General features: G+C 31.8%; 1 protein-coding gene across 1 annotated transcript; it reads left to right on the top strand.

Annotated features, from left to right (window-relative positions):
* The first annotated feature begins 1,259 nt into the window (after nt 1-1,259).
* Nucleotides 1,260-16,192, top strand: LOC134722122 (uncharacterized). The gene is made up of 10 exons (XM_063585662.1): nt 1,260-1,456; nt 4,040-4,265; nt 5,375-5,543; nt 6,187-6,344; nt 7,498-7,564; nt 8,294-9,083; nt 9,699-9,845; nt 10,209-10,348; nt 10,918-11,067; nt 11,837-16,192. Exons 2-10 carry the CDS (start codon nt 4,065-4,067, stop codon nt 12,631-12,633), a joined length of 2,619 nt encoding a protein of 872 aa, XP_063441732.1. The 5' UTR covers nt 1,260-1,456; nt 4,040-4,064; the 3' UTR covers nt 12,634-16,192.
* Nucleotides 16,193-21,045: the final 4,853 nt, after the last annotated feature.

Genomic DNA, 21,045 nt, shown 5'->3' with positions numbered 1-21,045 from the left:
CATCGAAGTCAGGTTTTAAACTAATCAATAAACCTTTCGAAAACCTAAATACTAAACCGATTCAAGTTTTTAATTTATTTCAACTAATATGCCCACATTGGTCAGTTGGTAGTCTTCCGGAATGTACACATAATATTTGCCTTTTGGGACTTAAAATTTATTTTAAGATGTTTTTGAAAAGATTTTTTATGACATCAGTTTTTTTTCAACCCTCCCCCATTCCATTTCCATATTATCAAATGGTCGTCCACGTATCCAGAATTTGCATGTAATACTTTCTGCTGCACGCTTAGTGTGGTCATATAGCCATTACCAATTATGCCGGCGATAGAACTTCAAAAGATGACAATCAAACTGCAACTCTTACCTATGATATTACACTATCTTTAATTTGACGGGAAAATAGGTTTTTTTTGCTTGCACGAATATATTTGAATTAACTGAGAATCAAAAAGTTTGAGTTTGTCCATGTTTGGACGGGGAGTTAAAAATTCAAAATGTCTTGATTAAAACTGGTCTTTGGATATTCTTGCATGTTTGCTTTACTTATTTAATTATCCATCCTTAATCTTTATTAATTGCATTAAAGAAATAAAACTGTTAGATATTTGTTGTCTTTTTAAAGAGTGTGAAAATTCAGCGACACAATACTCAATAGTGTTCTCTGTAGAACCTTTAAGTTCTTCCCTGCTTAATTTTTCTCTTTTTTAGACAATTTTTGTGAGTCTGTTTTGGACTTTGAATTTTTTAACAAATCTAGTTAGATTGATATTGTCAGTCCCCTTTCCCCAAAAATAAAAAAATATCTGTAAGGACGTACATTTGTTCACCTACGTGCTTGGTGTCTTCGTTGACGTCCGCACTCAATTAAAAAAAAAGGGTCAACAAAATAAACATGTCATTTATACATTAAATATATTATAATAAAACGATCTGATCAACAAGTTAGAATGATCTGTACACATATATGCTTCTGTCGAGAATTGAAATATTTATATATTTTTTTTATTACTATTAAAATCGAGTAAGAACTGAAAAGCCAATTTTTACATGTCGAAAAATGTATTAAGACTACCATAAAGTCATATGACACGATTTGAAAAAAAACTGTTATTTTTTTGAAATCATACCAATTAATGATTGACATGATGAAGGTTATAATTTCTGCAAAATGACAAAAAAGGCGCACCATATTATTCATGATTAGCCTAGTAGTTTTATTTCTAAATATAGAAATGACAGTTAAATTAGGATTACAAACATCGCTAACCTTTACAGATTAAATTTAAATACATCTTTTTTTTGTTTAAAAACGAATGGTTCATCTTTAACTTTTCTGTCCCCAACATAACGGTACCGGCCTATGCAGTGCCGACGTTCGACCAATGTTTGTCAGAGCAGCAGACCTTGACCTAGTTTGACCAAGCACCTCTGTTTACTTGATGAAGAACGGCCGGTAAGTTATTACGCGATATTATACTATATTTCATGAGTTAAAAAATATAAAATAAATCTGAAGAAAGGATCTGGTATGAAAAGAATCAGATGATCCGGCAAAGGGACGTCAGAAATTGGAAAAACATATTGCCCGCATGGTTTCTGACTTTTTCAAAACTTCTGTCAGCGGCTGCCATTGTTACTCATAAATTATGAGGTAACGAAATTATAAAAATGAAGGAATATTACACACTAACGACTTAATTCTATACAATAAAATGCTAATTTTTGTCATTATATACTGATTTACTGTAATCTTTAGAGTAATTTTCAGTAAACATTTTGTGTATTTTGAATATCCAAAAAGGACACGTGTAAACACAACCCTAAAATGCCGAGTACAAAATGTGCCTGTGTTGATAAAATTTAAGGTGTCAGGAGTTTTAGAGGTTACAGACAAGTTGACAAAGTTGATTGGGAAATGAAAAGTTGAGTAAAATGTTCGCAGTGTTTTGAAATTAACGAGAAAATTGTTTTTTCTTTTGCTTGTTTTGGTATTTTTGACACGAGAGTGCGCATAGATTCGAACTTTTTCTGCGCATGGTTTTCAAGGGAATTTTGAAAGGCATGTGACTCTTACTAATATTTTTTTTTAAGTTTGCCCATGCTAATTATTAAAAGTGGATTTATTTCTCAGAATTAAAATGTGGATGTGCATTTGACATTTGTTTGAAATTGTGTTATTTTTGGATCAGCTGTTTGTAAATCAAAGTAGACACCTGTAATAAAATTGAAATTTGATTGGTTGTTCAATTATTGGGGCTTCTGCAAGGGTGAAAAAATAGAAAGGGCTGTAAAAAGTTTTTTTTATCTGTGGAATTATTGGCCCTTCTTTCAAACTACATAAATGTGTTAATATGAAAATTAATAGTAAACACAACTATGGTTTGATAGGTAATAGGTCTTTGTATATTTTTTTTTCAAGTCCAAATAACATAACAAGAAAATATGTAGCACATGTGACTACCAAATACATGTATATCTTTTATTTGTATCTAGAAACATCATTTTGTTTATTAAACTATGTACTCTTCACAGGCTAACTTGGTCTGTAAATGTAGAAGCTTTATAAGAAAATATGCAATGACAATAATCCATTTCATTCTATTGCAGTTTATCACATGCTGATGCATAAACTTCAAAACAAGGAATAATTTTGAACTGATCTAATCTGGAAAATTGATTAGAAATGTATGATGAAAACTAACCCAACTAAATAGAGTTAGCCATGCACTCTTTTTCAGAAGTAATTTTACTTTCACTATCATTTCCATACAAACTAACTGACCTGTTAGCCATGCTCCCATGGATAACACTATTTTGTTGGCTAAGTTTTCATCCAGATTTCGAAACTTATTCCAGATCCAAATAATTCCTTGTTTAAACACTTTTCATCATTAAATAGTGGACATAACATTTAATGGCCTAGGGCTTGCTTAAATTGTTTCTTTCATACTTTGGGAAAAAAGGGGTGGTGGGGTGCCCCCGGTGGGTAAACTACATGTACTTTTATTTAGGGACACTTTAAGAGCTAATTCACTATTATCATTGAGAAACACACAATTAATGATTTCCCCTTTAAAATGGTTGAAAGAATTTGGATGGTACAATGTATTAATTTGTACTGTTTTTTTTAAAATTCTGTTGAAATCAACCTTTTTGTACACAAAATACATTGAACTGAACCAAAAGAGTTGATGAAAAGTCAGTTGATTGAACTGAACCAAAAGAGTTGATGAAAAGTCAGTTATTGAAAAACATTTGAGAATGCTATAGCGAGAATCAATCAAAAACTAACTAGTGCCTGTGGGTCATTTCAAAGGCTATGGGCTCCAACTTAGATATTCAGCACACAGATAAGATTACAAGTTTTAGCTCATATATAAATGAACCTCAGCATCTGTCAAAATAAAAATAATAAACTTGAAATCAGAGAATTTTATCAAAGTTGTATATTGATAATAGATTTAACCTTTAAAACTGAAATATCAATGTTCTATTTAAGGAATGACTGTAATATTTTTTCTGTCTATTCGAAATAACATAAAACAATGTGGTGCACACTGTTAAATAACCTGCTACACACGTTATTCAGTGTGCGCCAAATTTTTATGTTATTTCTTCATGCAGTCATTTCTTATAGTTTAATTTTAAATTCCATTTCAAACCGTAGAAAACCACGAAAAAATGTTGATGACGTCACAGTTAGATGAACTAAATTATGTCTATGGGCTTATAACAAAATTACGTCAGCCAATCAGAAGACGTGTTACTTCCAAAATTAAATTATTGTTACATACAATCTCAGTGGTATCTAATACTCAATTCAATAACTGAAAACACTGTGATTGCATAGATGTAGATAAAGTTATAATTGGTTACTTTTGTTGGTGATTGAACTAGCTGAAGCAGAAACTGATCTGACCAAATCAAGTTGATTTAAACACACAAACATATAAATATTTTTTGCATTCAAAAATCAAAATAGGCATAGACTTGTTTAAGTATGAGCTATGAATGTATTGAGTTGTTTCATTTTCAGATAACAGAAGAAATTTCAATTAATTATGGATGCAGATCCTGATTTGGACAAGAAAGATGTACGTCGTCCAATGAATGCCTTTTTGATTTTCTGTAAACGACATAGAAGTATTGTAAGGGAGAGAAATCCTCACCTTGACAACCGAAGTGTGACTCGTATCTTAGGAGATCTGTGGGCAAATATTGGTGACGAGGAAAAAAACAAATATACTGACCTTGCAAAGCAGGTGAGTTTAGTAATCACAAACATTCGTGATGAGTAAAAACTCAAGTATTTTGACCTTGCAAAACAGGTGAATTTATTAAAAACAAGCACTGAATAGAAATGAGAAGATGTGGTATGATTGCCATTGAGAAACTTTCCATCCAAGTCACAATGTGTTAAAAGTTATTGGTCAAAGTATGGCCTTCCACAACGAGCCTTGTCTACCCAAACAACAAGCTATAAAAGGCCCTACAATGACTAAAGTCAAACAATCCAAAAGGAAAACCAATGGTTTATAAAAACGAAAAAGTAGAAACACTCATGAACCACCTCAATAAATGACAACCACTGAACAACAGGTTCCTGACTTAAAACTAATGCAGCAGATTCCAAGGTTTTCATTGTCGGAAAATACAGTATAAATGACAACTATTTAAAACTAAAAAAAACTACCATATTTTCTAATTAGAATATCAGTATATCTATATTAATAAATTATAAAAAAAAATATTGGTACACAAAATGTAAATTGAAAAGGTTGAGACTTTTCAGAATTGTTATGTGAATTCATTCGGGAGGGATTGTGCCTGATATTCATATGATGAAGACATAATCTTTCAATCAGTTTAATTGAGGTCTTGAGCTGGCATGTCAGTTAACTGCTAGTAGTCTGTTGTTATTTATGTATTATTTGTCATTTTATTTATTTTCTTTTGTTACATCTTTTGACATTGGACTCGGACTTCTCTTGAACTGAATTTTAATGTGCGTATTGTTATGCTTTTACTTTTCTACATTGGCTAGAGGTATAGGGGGAGGGTTGAGATCTCATAAACATGTTTAACCCCAATGCAATTTTGCGCCTGTCCCAAGTCAGGAGCTTCTGGCCTTTGTTAGTCTTGTATGATTTTAAATTTTAGTTTCTTGTGTATTATTCGGAGTTTAGTATGACGTTCATTATCACTGTACTATTATGCATATTTTTAGGGGCAAGCTGAAGGACGCCTACGGGTGCAGGAATTCACGGTTGCCTTCGGCTGTTGTCTGCTCTATGGTCGGGTGGTTGTCACTTTGACATATTCACCATTTCCTTTCTCAATTTTATCATGTTCAATTTCTATCTGTTGACAGTATAAAGATGCCTTCATGAAGGCTAATCCTGACTACAAATGGCATAATCCAGAGAGGATGACACAGTTACAAACTAACAAATCATCAAATAAACCAACCAATGAGAGAGTACCTTCTGTTAGTACATTTGTTCCAGATGATGGTCCTATTGTACCAGGGAAACTTGCTGGTAATTTTATAGTAGACAACTAGAATAAAACTACTTTAGATTTGGTAAAATATACCCAAAAACTGTGTTACTTCTTTCAGAAAGGTCATATTTTTCATGTCTTTTGACATCCAGATTCATTTTATCTGATTTAAATATTAACATTCAAAATAGTAATGAACATTTTGTTTGAATAAACTTTAAACATGTTAAATATAAGAATGTGTATATGATAATTTTAAGTAGAGTTCTGGTATGAATGTATTCGTTTTGTCAGTCTGTGCATATATTTCCGAAATTGATTTCCTTTCTTTGACTTTAGTTTCCCTTGATCAAATGTTATAAAACTTGCACATCAAGCTTATTACCACAAAACACCAATCAAGTTTGGATTTGTGTGGTGTCACTTTAACTGTACCTGAGTAACACCCCTTTTTAATTGCTGAAGTTTTCCTACTGTTCTCTATCTTAAGTTTGCCTCAATCGAATGTTATAAAACTAATAGACTGTGCGTATATTTCCATAAAACACAGCTGAAGATCAAATTTGGGTGGTTTTACAGTTCTCAAGTTATTTCCCTTTATAGCGGTCAACACTAGGAGGATATCATTTAATGGATACATTCTCCATTTATTGTATTATGAAAAACTTCTTTTTCTTACAGATCCATCAAACATGGGAGGATTAAGTATGTTAATGGAAGGTATCCAAGTGAAAAGTAATCAATTTATTGCAGCCAAGAATGTTGAGCAAAATACTAAACCAGTTATCCTCCCCTTGTTGACAGGCATATCTCCCTTTCAATCATGGAATTCTCAACAGGTAAATTAAAAGTATGAAATTTCAAAATACAAAACTTGGTAAAATTTGGCAGAATAGAATTGAAAATTATGGTAATTCCAGTCCATTAAATCTTACTGAGTTTGATATTTTGTATTCTCTGGAAGTGATGTATAATTAAAAATCTTGGAAATGTTTTGAAATCAATATTTGAAATTAAATATTTGCGCACCACCAATGGAATCGTATCTTATATTGTCTTTTCTATTGGATTTTTCTGGAAATATTTTGCATTTCTAAACAGGCAATGTTTTTTTTTCCAACCATCATTGAAGATTAAATGCCAAAATTTGGTCTCAAAGTTCCACTCAAAATTTTCTCTCTTAAGTCTTAAACAAATATAGCTTTAGCATTAGGACGGCTTCAATGAAAAAAAATTAAAAGAGCTCATCAAAACGTCATAATTATTTGGACTGATCTCACTCCAGTCTGTCAATTTGCATATTTTGAGTTTGGAAAAAAATATGGATTATACATGCTCAAATATAGTAGTTAGCTACAAATAAACTCATCAATAGATATCTGGATTCAAATTTTATATATACGCCAGACGTGCATTTCGTCTACAAAAGACTCATCAGTGAGGGTTGAATCAAGAATGTTGAAGGTGGTACCTAACACTACAGGGAGATAACGCTGTAAAATCAGCTAAATGTTTTAATTACGTTGTGTTGATAAGGGAAAATTAAGCTTTTCAGAGATCAAAAAAAGTTTTTGTCAAACTTCTATATAACCGGTGTAATTTTTCTGATAAAACAGTTGGAACAAATTTTTTGAAATTTTGAATATTTTTGTCAAAGGGTCAAAGTAAATACTTTTCAAAATTTTAAGAAAATTAAATGAGCCAAATTAATTTTAGTTAAAGTGTTGGTTACCACCTTAAAAGGCCAAATAAAATATAAAATTGAGAGCATTGAGGACCTAAAATTCCTAAAAGTTGCCAAATACAGCTAAGGTATTCTAATCCTGAGGTAAAAAGTCCGTAGTTACTGTAAGTGATTAAAAAAATTTGAAGTTTACAAAAAAGAAGTTTGAAGAAAAAAAACATAAATCTACTGACTTATTGTGGTTTTTGACAAAAGTTCACTAGGAATAATTTGAATCATTTAAAATGTTTAACGCATGTATATTTTAGGATTTTGCTCTTGAAGAGGAGAGGAAGTTGGTGATTGATGAAGTTAATATAAAACCAGAAGAAAAAGGTATATATACAGAAACTACAAGTTTGTTGAATATTTTAGATATTTTATGCTTATTTAATGCTTTTTACAATAAAGAAAAGGTTATCAGTGTACTATCAGTGTAATGTTGACAAGTTAAATGTAGTTACAAAAATTCATAGTTCATTTTAAGCTCACCAAACCAAACCTATCCGCCAACACATGGTTATAAGGACCTCTACTTTAGTTTTTATGAGCTTTTTGCATCTCTTTTGTATCCATTATACTGATGTTTTACACAATATTTGATCTTCTCTGAAACTACCTAGTAAATTTGAAAGCAAGAATTATATTTGTGTGAAGCCTTTTGTAAAAAATCCTTATTTAGTTTTGATATCTTTGATTTTAAAATGCCAATTTTCATATATTACTTAAAGGCTGAAATTACATGGCATTTTTTTTAAGTTTCATAGGAAAAACCATCACAGCATTGTCTCAGGAAATTATTCTTGTTCAATTAGATCAGGTTGCACAAAGTTCTCACTGGCTGACTTTGTTTATGCTAATATTACAAAAAAGGTAATTGAATTTTATTTTTGATATATTGTCCAAAGTTTAAGAATTCTGTACAAAAATATAAACCCATCTTTTCTTATTTATGATAGACTTGTCACCAAATTGAGCAATTATGAAATGAATACTTTTTAATATCACCTTCATTGTGAAATTGAGTAGTTTATCAGGCTTTTATTTTTTCTTTCATTCTTATAGATACCACACCTAACCCAGTGCAAGTAAAACAAGAAGCATGTTCATCAGAGCATCTAACTAACCCAGATCAGCAAGAAGAGAACCCAGATGATCCAGATGATGATGCCATATATTCTTGCGGAAAAATTGTCATGGATCATATAATCGATAAACTTTATTTGTCTACCATCAAAAATATTGGACAAAACAAAAAATCTGCTGCTAAAAAATCTCCTAAAAAAGGAGAAAATGAAACCATTGATTCATCTAATAAACCATTCTTGTTACCTCCCTTACAAGGAAGGAAATCCTATCACACTAGTATTGCTGTTAAAAACCTTCTTGAATTTACTCGTAAGGCTGCAGCTCGTGATGCAGCTAACATAGAGGGACAGTCAGTAACACCAATGCAAGAACCAATTACAAATACAGTGTCTGAAGCTAAACAGAAATTGAAAGACTTCTGTTTGAAGAAAGAAGGCAGACCAAAAGTTGTAAGTGGAAACGAAAATTGTGGAGATAGTTTTGATGTTAAGGAGTTTAAGAGAAAAAGATGCTATTCTGAAAGCTGTGCAGAATTGTACAAACATCAAGAGAAAAGAATTAAAATGGAAACTGATCATTTTAATGAAAATGGTGATGATACAAAATCAACCAGTCCAACCAATGGGGATGACTATCAACCCACCAGAAAGTCTCGTCGGAGGAATAGAGGACAGAGATACCAAGAGCTGATAAATGAAGGGATTATACAGCCATCAAAAGCCAGGATTGCAGCCATGAAAACTGAAGCTAACGTCAGGAGCATAAGGTGAGTTTAGAAGGCACAGCAAGAATTGATAAAAGTAATAGAATGACTGGAATTAATTGACATTTGGAATAAACATGTTTTAAATGGTCAAACACACAGTTGCTAACATTTTGATCACTCAAATGCCTTAAAAATTCTTCGAATTTTATTCAGATATGATTCATATTATTAAATGGAATAAAACCAGATTACTTACTTTGGGCATGAAAGTAATATTTAACCTTTCAATATTACTTCCATGCTTCTAGCAAGAGTCCATGGACCAAACCAGATTTCATTTATCATGCAAAAATCTGCTAAACCTAATCTTTTTCAAACTAAGTTCTGGTGGACCAAATCAAATTCCTACTTGCATAACTTGAGTGTTATGTCTTTGAATAGAAATTTTGTTTCAATCTACAAATAAGAAAGTAAAGAATTCATGGCCTCTGATTTCTGAAATTGAATTTGTTGTAAAAAGAGAAGATTGAACTTTTAGTTGATAATATATAACCTGATAGACACTTTTCCAAGGGTGTTCCGCCTGTTTGCAAATAAACAAAATCATACTATTAAATTAAACCCAACATTTTTCTTTTAAGGAGACACTTAAATAATTAATCTATGTAATTGTAGCTTTAAAGAATCTTTCCTGAACAAGCGAGCAGAAGACATAGGAGATGAAGTGTTGTCAGTTTACCCCAGACAAATACGCAAAAGAACCATGTCAGAATCAGAGAAAAATCGTACATTTTATGATGAGTCTAGTAGATACAGAACAGGGTATGATAGATCATAGTTTTCTTTCCTTATATAGAATAAGGAGATGTGGTATAATCGTCAATGTGTCTACTATCCAAACTCATTATAGATACCAGGATTGAAATATTAAATTAACGCCAGACTTAGTTTCAGCTACAAAAGACTCATCAGTGACGCTCGAATAAAAAAATGTAAAAAAGGCCAAATAAAGTAAAGTTTAAGAGCATTGAGGACCAATAATTCCTAAAAGTTTTGCCTAATACAGCTAAGGAAATCTATTCCTGAGGTAGAAAAGCCTTAGCATTTCAAAAATTCAAAGTTTTGTTAAAAGTTAATTTTATTGAATTTCATATATTTTTGCTGTACTATATTATTATTTTCCAGTGATTTTGACTTGGAAGCCCATATTAAGACTTTGCCTGCATGTTCATTAGAGAAAGTGGTGAAACCAAAGAGAAATGTTGGGAAATGTTTGTCTGAGAGTGATTCTGGTAACCAAGCGATGGATGTATCATCATCACCAGGTATAGTCTGTTTGTCTTCTAAATAAGTAGAAAGTTAAGATTGCCAATTTTTTCACAATGAAACATATCAAGTGTACCGAAATTATGAGCAAAGAACAATAAGATTTATAAAAAGTTATCAAAGGTACCAGCCTTATAATTTAACACACCAGACACGCTTTTCGTCTACATAAGACTCATCAGTGACGCTCACATCAAAATAAGACAAAATATAGTTGCACAATATTGAAAGCTAAAACATTTTTTGTTAAGAGCTGTTGACTAAACAGTAAAGAAATCAAGATCATATAAGGGAGGAGTGACAATTGGTTAAAAAATGTTTATCAAACTTTAGTCCCTGTAATGTCCTCGGGTAAACACAAAAAATCTTTTGAAAATCTAGTAGAGCACAAAAATAAAACCATGGAATTTCAAAATAAAAGGTATCATATACCGTACAGTAAAAGAAAAGAAGAGTTGCAGAAGTATAAAAGTCATATCTGCTGTTATTACAGTTAATAAATAAGTGATGGAAAATACTTTTAATCAACTCCCTCCATGTTTGAAAATAAAATCTTTCTGTTTTGTAGAAAATTTTCTAGAGGTAAAACTGATAGTTCCGCCACACATTAAAGCCAAGCCAACCGATGATGGTGTTCCAGTTGTTGGGAGTAGGAAAAGAAAAGCTAGAAAACACTCCATTACACATCTACAGCCTGTCAAAGATGCTCCAAAAATTGGTAAGAAAACCACTAAAAATCTGTTAAATTTGGGACATTTCACAAAAAACATGTTGCTTACTCATATGTTCCATGTAAGAAGATTGCTAAGTGGAATTCATTGATTAGCTGAAATCACATTAGGTTTATTATAACCCCTCTTCAAAAAAGTGGGTATTTACTCTGTCTGTCTGTCAGTCAGTCTGGCAGGGCCATCAACCCTCAGTCTGTCCTTCCCATGAATATTTTTGTCTCATCTTGAACTACATTACAAGGATTTCTGAAATTGAGTTACAGAATTTATATGAGTTGGCTATACATTGTGATGCGTTTTCAAATTCATCACTCAATAACTTCCTGCTTTCAGAACACTTACATTTTTTTACACATGACATCCAAGTTGAAAATTTTCCTCATATTTTTTCAAGAACTGCATTACCAGGATTTCTGAAACTTGTTTTCAGGGTTTATATAAATTAACAACTTCCTGTTCACTGTCAAGTATTTGGATGAGGATTTCATTAGTGAGCAGTAGCTCACAGTTTCGCTTGTTTATAACTAATTGATTTTTTTGGGAAGGTATTCTAGAAAAAAAAATAACTTCTGCAATTTCCCGATAATATTATTTAGTTTATAAAGTTCCATTTATAGTGTCAAATTAATGAAATTTCGTTCAAACCAAATTCAAGAACATAGTGTCAAAATTTCAATATATTTCACAAGTTTCCAAAAAGCTTTCTCTGAAAGAAAGACCATATCATTAAACTCTACATAGTATTTTATATTTCAGATAAAACAACAACATTAATATCAGGATTGATCAAACAGACAATCGAACCGCTAATAGAAACTCGTGAATATAGTGATGTGAAGGGAGATAATTCTTCAGAAGGAAATGAATTATGTTTTTCAAAGGGAAACAATTCTTCAGAAGGAAATGAATTAAGTATTTCAAAGGGAGATAACTCAGTTGAGACTGTGAATGAAATGATAAGTTTAAATGCAGGTGTAGATTCTAGGACAAGTTGTCCAATCTTAGACAAGGGAACAAATGAGATTTTAGATAAACAGTGTTGTAACATTACAGAGAAAAGTACAGCAGTAAATATTTCTAATGGTTCTAACATTTTGATAGATTCGACAGAAGGTGTTTGTAATACAAAATTGACAAAATTAAAAGACATAACCACGAAAGACAACACATCTCCTGAAGAGATTATAACTGACAGATCCATACTTTCAATTGACTTACCATCATTCATCAAAACTCCATTCTCAGACCAGGATGAAAATTCAAATGAAACCGATTATTGTAACTATAGCAACAACAGATCTTCCAGTAGTTTAGAAGAAAAATATGTGATAACAAAAAATAGGACTTCTGATAATACATTATGTGGTAATGAAGACAATGTTACCATGGTTACAGCTGTTTCTGTTGCTCTTCCTGTGACAACAGAAGACAGTTCCCATGGTGATGATAGAATAGAAACACAAAATGTGCAAGTTTCTATGTCGGCATGTGATAATCAAACTTCATCAGTTGCCATGACAACAATACAGCCTTCACTTCCATGTTTATGTTGATAAAAATGCTCATTTTTATTGTGTTCTTTGTATATCCTATGCAAACTGCAAGTTTTGCCTTCATTGTTATAAGTAAATATTATTGTTGTTGTTTATCTATTGGTGCATATAGCTTGATATTTTATATATTTAGGAGTTACCACATGAACTGGTTGTACCATAGACATAAAACTGAATAGCAGTTTGTACTAAATATGAAATGTTTTCTGTGTTATGTATTTAAAGTAGTAAATTTATAAAGCTACTCATTAAATGAGATTTTCACGTCCATCACACATCCTATAGATTTAAAGTTGTCAACTCCAATAAATTTCTGTTCCAACTTGCATACATTCACAAGTCAATGTTTGTTTTAAATGTGATCTTGCAGAGCTGAGATTGTTTAAACAATATTGAGCACAGGTGCACAGAAAATTCCTCAGATTATGCAAAAAAAGTTAAAGCTACAAATCTTGTCTTCAACAGTCAAACCAGTTCCAGTATAATTCATCTAACTTTACCAAAAAATTGCAAACTGTTAAATACTTATAATAAATGTGCAATTAACACTATTTTGGTGTAATTGGGTCAATTTATATGTGCAATTAATTCAGATAGGCAGTTACAGTTTCCTTTATTTTGACCATATCATAAACTTCAACATCTCATTTTAATGCTGTGACTCAGACTGTGGTTGAATTTTAAAGATACCATACTAAATAAAAAAATTCTCTACAAAGCAAATCATGAAGAGTCCATTTTGAATAATGATAATTATTGTTGAAAAATCTCTATTTTCACAAGAGCAAATTCTCTTATAACTCGAATAATTCAAGCCCTTTCCGTGTCCGATTTTCTCCCACACGAGGGCTTGAACTCCTTATGATCATTGGCCGCGTCGCCTGCTCTCTGTGAGAGAGAGCCAATCGGTGGCGATTAGGATAATGAGTCTGCGCAACTGTCTTGTAATTGTCTTACCAAACACGTGTGTTCAATTAACACAAATCCGATAATAATTAATTAACATCAATTAACATCAGTTTACATCATTTAACATCAATTAACATCCTGAACTCCTCCTTCTTTAGCTGCCAACTTAAATCAAAATTCCCATATTGCATAGCGGTGTGAATTTTCCGGTTGACAGTCTTTATCGAGGAAGACGTTCAGGCGTTAATGTAGCTTTCGTAGATCAGCGGAATATAACGACTGAATTATTCGGGTTAATTCTCTTAGAATCCAGTTTTTAGCAAACATTTATTAAATTCATAGCTAACTGCTTTTTACATCTTAATTTTATTAATCTCTGCACTTCAAAACAGCACAAAAGGTCATTAAAGTAGCACAATGTCAATATCACTTCACAGAGATTCTCTGCTTGATATAAATGTGACTTTGTCTTTGAGGGCTTATTATAAGTCCTGTAAGTAAGAACACATTTGTAAATAACATTACCATAATTATGTGATAAGTACATATTTTAGTACAAAAGTGATGGGTTCTACAGGATACTCCAGTTTGTATGTTGTGCCATATTGGTGCTTATTTTATTTTTACTTTCTTTTATACGGCCATAATCAGTTGGGAGTTAAATTTTGATGTAGAGTTGGAGTTATATTATTGGGAAAATCATCTATATTTATCTGATTTTATAAATTATAGATCAGGGGAGGTTATTCTAAAGCATTCAAGCAAAACCTAAATTTGTGTCATAAATTTTTGTTTTATCACAGTTTTACATTATGTGTGTATAATTGTATATGTATAGCAATTAAATGTATTTATCTTGCATTGAAACAAAATGACAGTATGAAGTTTGTGCTTACATATATTCACTGTTGAACAGCATTCCAAAAACAACAGTACACAGTGCCAAGCAATTATGTTGGACTTTGACCATTTATGTTTACATTTATTTTATTTTACAAATTAAATAGGTAAAATAATGTAACTTTATAAGTCATATGGCTGCTACTGACCCTCTTCAGATTCATAGAGGGTTAATAAATCCTTAGGGGGTGAGGCCTAATAGGGATGAGGCTAAAGGCTGAATCTCCTTTGTATTTTACTCATCCTCTATGTCTGTAATGGGTTCAGTAGTGAACTATATAATTAATTTATCACAGTCCAATTGTTGATAAAACTCGAAATAGCTGTAGCAGAATTTCGGCAAACAAACTAAGATGGCAGTCCTTTTATAGTGTGTTCAAATCTAATCTTGACCTTGGGTATTTATGACCTTGACATTTTGTACAGATACTAATTTAACGTTTGTTTAAAGACTATTTTAACCTGTAGACATTTTGTTATGGTTATCCCATGTTGTTGGGTTACCTGTTTTACATGTACTCCATATGATATATGTTATTATTGATAAGTGTTCAGCATTTATTGAATTTTTTGCATAATTGTTATAAAGTCATTCTGTATAAAAGTATAAAAAGGTCATCAGTTGGACCAGAAAAAACTGACCTTGAAAAGAGGTGACCTTTAAATTGGGGTTCATATTGTAAAGGTATTTTAGCAGAACAAAATAAGGGTTATCGAGACGACAGTTTATTGCTTGATAGAGCTGACCTCTTATAACAAGTCAAAATAAAGTTGATTTTGATCTTTTAATTCATGCTGTAGAACCTAAATTTCCAACAACCAAAGGAACCATCAGCAACTATTGTACCAATAGATATGTTACTGTCAGTAAGGATTATTACCATAGCAATTGAAAGAAAACAGTTGAAATTTGTCATGACCTAGTTATAAATGTCCACTAAAATCAACTTCAATATTAGACTATTCATTATCAGTTCAATTATATCTAGATTGTTAATAGAAAATTCAACCAGAAGACCACCGACAAAAAAAAAAGATTAAAATTATGCCAAGTTTTTCAAGGCATTTTAGGAAAGTCTAAAACTAATACAAAAATAATAATAAAAAATACTATACTGCTTAGCATGAGAACTGGGTTGTGTTTAATATTGTAGCTGCTACATAAGGCTACGTAGATTCACGACTATAGAATGAGTAGCTAGCGTAGCTGCTACATAGATATTGATAGCAGCTAGGCTAGCTACTCGTTCAGTAGACACAAAACTTCGTAGCACTATGTAGCTGCTACAATATTGAACTCCACCTAGATTCTGAAAAGACGTAGAATTAAATGCTCTAAACCCTAAAAAAAGCATATATTTCTGAATTGGAAAAAAATAAATCCTGACCATTTGTGATTTAAGTTTACACTTTTGATTTGGTTTAGTTTATAGAATCTTATATTTGCTTACCACAGGTTACGATCCAGAACCTTGTCTAGCATAGATGCTGGAATCTAAACTCTTATAAAGTAAAATTTTGGTCAGATATACACTATTGAATAAGATGAGTGATTTCAGTTCTTAATCCTGTTCATATTGAACTTTAATGGACTCAATGCATAGGTAATTTTAATATAATACACATTTTTATTTATAAGTTTGATGAAGAAAACTGTTATTTAATGTTATGGAGTAGAGTTGTGATTTGTTGATGAATTGTACATGAAAGATTTAAAATCTATAAACAATAAATTAGATTCAGTCTGAAATTGTTTTTATTTTTCCTGCTGTCTATGTACCAGTCTTGACACCTGCCAGAAAAAAAACAGTACACCTTATCTTGACACCTGCCAGAAAAACATGTACACATACAATCATTCTATACCTGCTGTCTATGTACCAGTTTTATCTTGACACCTGCCAGAAAACATTTACACCTTACAATCATTCCATACCTGCTGTCTATGTACTTGTCTTATCTTGACATCTGCCAGAAAAACATGTACACCTTATCTTGACACCTGCCAGAAAAAACATTTACACCTTATCTTGACACCTGCCAGAAAAACATTTACACCTTATCTTGACACCTGCCAGAAAAATAGGTACACCTTATCTTGACACCTGCCAGAAAAAACATGTACACCTTATCTTGACACCTGCCAGAAAAACATGTACGGTACACCTTATCTTGACACCTGCTAGAAAAACATACGGTACACCTTGTCTTGACACCTGCCAGAAAAACATGTAAACCTTATCTTGACACCTGCCATAAAAACATGTACACCTTACAATCATTCCATACACTTGCATAATAACCTATTGTATTAAAAATTCATAATATCTAATAAAATTTGTAGATTAAGCTAACAAATCCTTATATTTGTATAAAGTAACATTCATTTATAGTGGAAAATTGTTTAAACGTTAAATGAGCTCTGTGAATAATATAATATAACTCTGGTTGATTTCCCAATCAATCTATCACGAAGGGGAGATAAATAATTTGATTTACATTTATAGTTCTTTTAAAAAATGATGAACGGTTCTTTATATTGGTATGTAATCATTTTAAACATTTCAAATTATGAAAGTATATTCGTACATCAATGTTTTTGATACACCAATAACAAAAACTGAAATATATTGAATTGATACATTTTGTAATTATTCAAAAATTATATCAGAAACCTAAACTTAATTATAAAATAATGAACCAGTTAAAGGAAGACAATACTGGCATACCTTTTTCGAATCTGCACATAATACAAAGGAATGGCACATAAATATAATTAATTAACTGTGAACAACAATCTCCTGTCTTATATGAGTACCAAATTCAATACTTTTAGTCCAGATCAATAAGATTGGAGTTGTACAGTTTTAAATATACAATGGCTTTGACATGTATAGACGATCTAATTACTTCAGGACTTATAACTAGACATCATTGAGATAGAAGACACATCTGTAAATAAAGTGTGGTTAAAAAATTAGAGGCTATCAAGAGCCTGTGTCACTCACCTGACTCTAGTGGGGTTTTGAAATCATATAAAACAAGAATGTGTCCATAGTACAGGGATGCCCCACTCACACTATAATTTTTCATGTTCAGTGGACCGTGAAATTGGGGTCAATATTAAAATTAGAAAGATCATACCAGAGGGAGCATGTGCACTAAGTTTCAAGTTGATTGGACTTCAACTTCATCAAAAACTACCTTGTCCACTTGTATTTTTGTCCATCTGATGAGTTAAACCTTTTTCAACTGATTTTTATAGTTCGTTTTTATGTTGTACTGTTACACCACTGTCCCAGATTAGGGGAGGGTTGGGATCCCGCTAACATGTTTAACCCCGCCATATTATTTATGCATGTGCCTGTCCCAAGTCAGGAGCCTGTATATTCAGTGGTTGTCGTTTGTTGATGTGTTACATATTTGTTTGTCGTTCATTTTTTTACATTAATAAGGCTGTTAGTTTTCTCCATTGAATTGTTTTACATTGTCTTATCGGGGCCTTTTACAGCTGACTATGCGGTATGGGCTTTGCTCATTGTTGAAGGCCGTACAGTGACCTATAGTTGTTAATGTCTGTGTCATTTTGGTCTTTTGTGGATAGTTGTCTCATTGGCAATCATACCACATCTTCTGTTTTATATTGACCAAAAACTTTAACCTGAAGCGGGACGAAAGGACGAACGGTACAACAAACAGACGGACTAATGAATGAACGAACGAACGGACAGACGAACGAACAGAGGCACAGACAGGAAAACATAATGCCCCTCTTCTATCGTAGGTGGGGCATGAAAAATACAAATTATAACAGATACTTAAATAATGATTGAGACTAAATTTGGTTTAACATTGGCCCCATATTAAATCCCTGTGGCCATCTTGAACAGTCAATCAGCAACAAAGTCGTAACATTTCATCATCACCTCATATGGAACATTTATGACATTATTTTATTTGATTTCATTCCATTCAGTGGTTTTCTAAAAGAAGACATTTGTATATATTTCCCATATGGTCCAATGTAAAACTGAGTCCCCTCTGGTGCCTATCTTGGCAGATGGATCGGCTACAAAGTTACAACTTTTGTTAAGCACATCATAAGGAACATTAGTGCTATGTTTGGTACCATTCCTTTCAGCGGTCTAGAAAAAGTTCAAAATGTAAAAAGTTATCGACGATGACGGATGCCAAGTGATTAGAATAGCTCACTTAGGCCTTCAGGTCAGGTGAGCTAAAAATATGCAATAGCTGATAAGAAGCACTTTTTGAAGTTAATACATAGTCTAGTTATGTGCAGAGAGTGATTTTACTCTATGTTTATTAGTTGAAGTGTTATACTTGTCAATTTAATCAAACTGATAAATATCCTGAACTTACTTTCATAGTATAATAGTGATATGACTGCATGGTGTGAAATCATTGTTCACCATTAGGTGACTTTCTGATGTATAAGGGTTGATGTATAAACTTTGTAATCATAATGGTTCTCAGGATATAAAGAGGACATGATCGGTACATAGGACATAGAGTTGTAAACTGAAACCAATTCATTTTAACCTAAATATTTGACCTTGGAAATTGTAAAAACATTATGACACACCCTCTGGTGTTGGTTAATATACATGTCTAGTACAAATTTTGAAATCACAATGGTTCTAAAGATATAGGACATGGGGTTGTCAACAGAAACCAGTTTTGACCTTGACCTTTAACCTAGGAAGTTGTACAAATATTACGACACTTCCTCTGATGTAGGTTATAATACTTGTCAGGTATAACCTTTGTATTCCTAATGGTTCTCAAGCTATAAAGGGGACACAATCTTTACCATAAGACATGGGGTTGTCAACTGAAACTAGTTTTTCACCCTGAACTTTGATCTAGGAAGTCGTACAAACATTATAAAACATCCTCTGGTGTAGGTTAATAAACATGTCAAGTATAAAGTATGAAATTATAACAGTTCTCTAGATATAGAGCAGACACAATTTGTTACAGTTGGATGGACAGTCAGATTGATCACAATAGGTCGACCCACCACTAGGTAGGGCTCTAAAATAAACCAGAAATATATAGACAATAACCTATGTAGAAATGAGGTAACAAACAAAGCCATTCATTATGAAAGACTATTTTATTTATAACTGCCCTATAAATGCAGCTTGTTTATTTTTCATAGGAAATACATGTAAGCAATAACAAATAAATTAATCAAACAAATAGGGACTCGTCAATAAATCATATGAAGCCGAGGTGATCAACAAAAATTAAGATTTCTTACAACCTGGTCTGTCTAACATTGATATCAAGTTTATCAAGGGTTGAATTAACTTTTACAGTGTATTTAATTAATCTACTACTTCATTTTTTTTTCAATAGTTGCTATCAACTTTCTTGTGACAATTAATCTATTATTCAAATCATGTATAGACTTAAACTTGGGTGTCGTATACATTCTTATCTTACCTCCTATACATTTCTAGGAATATGATTGGTTAAAAGCGACCTCGTGGAGACCGTGTATATTCAATATTAGGTTAGTAGGGAGGCGGGGCTTATTTCAATATTAGGTTAGTAGTGAATTTGCGACTTAGGCACTGTTTGATTATTTCAAATATTGAAAGTTCTTTTTAATATTGTTATATCAAGGTTGTTTATTATAAAGATCTATCGTTTACATTAGTTTTTTTAGTGCATATCAATTGAAGTAGGTTCTTAAAATTGAACACCTGAACACTTTAATACAGAAATAAGGAGATGTGTCATGAAAGCAAATAAGACAACTTTAGTCTAAATTCAACACGTAAAGATAGTCAGTAAGATAAATTTGTTACATAGTGTGCTAGTGACCTAATATGATATATACAGGGTAAGTAAATTCCATATGGGGTTCGAGCTTCGCTCTCACCCCATATGGAATTTACTGACCCTGTATATATCATATTAGGTCACTAACACACTATGTAACTAATATTATGAATCAATATTAATACAACCTAAAAAAAATATATAAAAGGTTGAGCAAATAAATTAAGCTGTGAAACAAGTCTCTCATTACTTTTATCAATAATATAACAGTATCATTATAAACAATCAATGTATTCAACATGACAAAATATCTAAACTCTTATGTAGTGTTTTAATACAATACCACACATATAAAACATGAAACTCTCAATGTAACATCATATATATCATGCATTAAATAATATTATGAAGTTAACTGACATTTTCTGTTATGGGTGACACTCAATTCCTAGTCAAAATCAGTATGACTTATTTTAAGTTTATCACCCCCCTATTAAAAATCTAAGGAGTCGAGAGGTTTCAATGTTGATTAACACCAAAGTAAGTAGTTGTTTGTGTTGAAAATTAATAAATTGAAAATGAACTTGAAGGAAATGAATGGAACAGGAAGATGAGAATCTTAAAAAAATTTATCGTAAGTGGCCTTTCTCATAAACATTGCTCAAATACATATAATTTAAAGAATCATTTAATCGAATAGAGTATTTCTAAAAAGACTGGTTATTAAGTGATTGTCCACAATTGAAGATCAAGTTCATATCAAGAAAAAGTGTCTTCAAATAACTTTTTTTC

Source organism: Mytilus trossulus, chromosome 6 (assembly GCF_036588685.1).
Source record: "Mytilus trossulus isolate FHL-02 chromosome 6, PNRI_Mtr1.1.1.hap1, whole genome shotgun sequence".
Lineage (NCBI taxonomy): Eukaryota > Metazoa > Mollusca > Bivalvia > Mytilida > Mytilidae > Mytilus > Mytilus trossulus.
Note: the sequence above shows the minus strand (reverse complement) of the source record. Positions and strands in the feature narration are given on the sequence as shown.

What these genes read in the sequence shown, in the direction of transcription:
- LOC134722122 (XM_063585662.1), top strand. Translation starts at nt 4,065, where the DNA reads ATGGATGCAGATCCTGATTTGGACAAGAAAGATGTACGTCGTCCAATG. An exon ending in TGTACCAGGGAAACTTGCTG is followed by an intron (nt 5,544 to 6,186) that starts GTAATTTTATAG and finishes TTTTTCTTACAG; the next exon opens with ATCCATCAAACATGGGAGGA. An exon ending in GGATGTATCATCATCACCAG is followed by an intron (nt 10,349 to 10,917) that starts GTATAGTCTGTT and finishes TCTGTTTTGTAG; the next exon opens with AAAATTTTCTAGAGGTAAAA.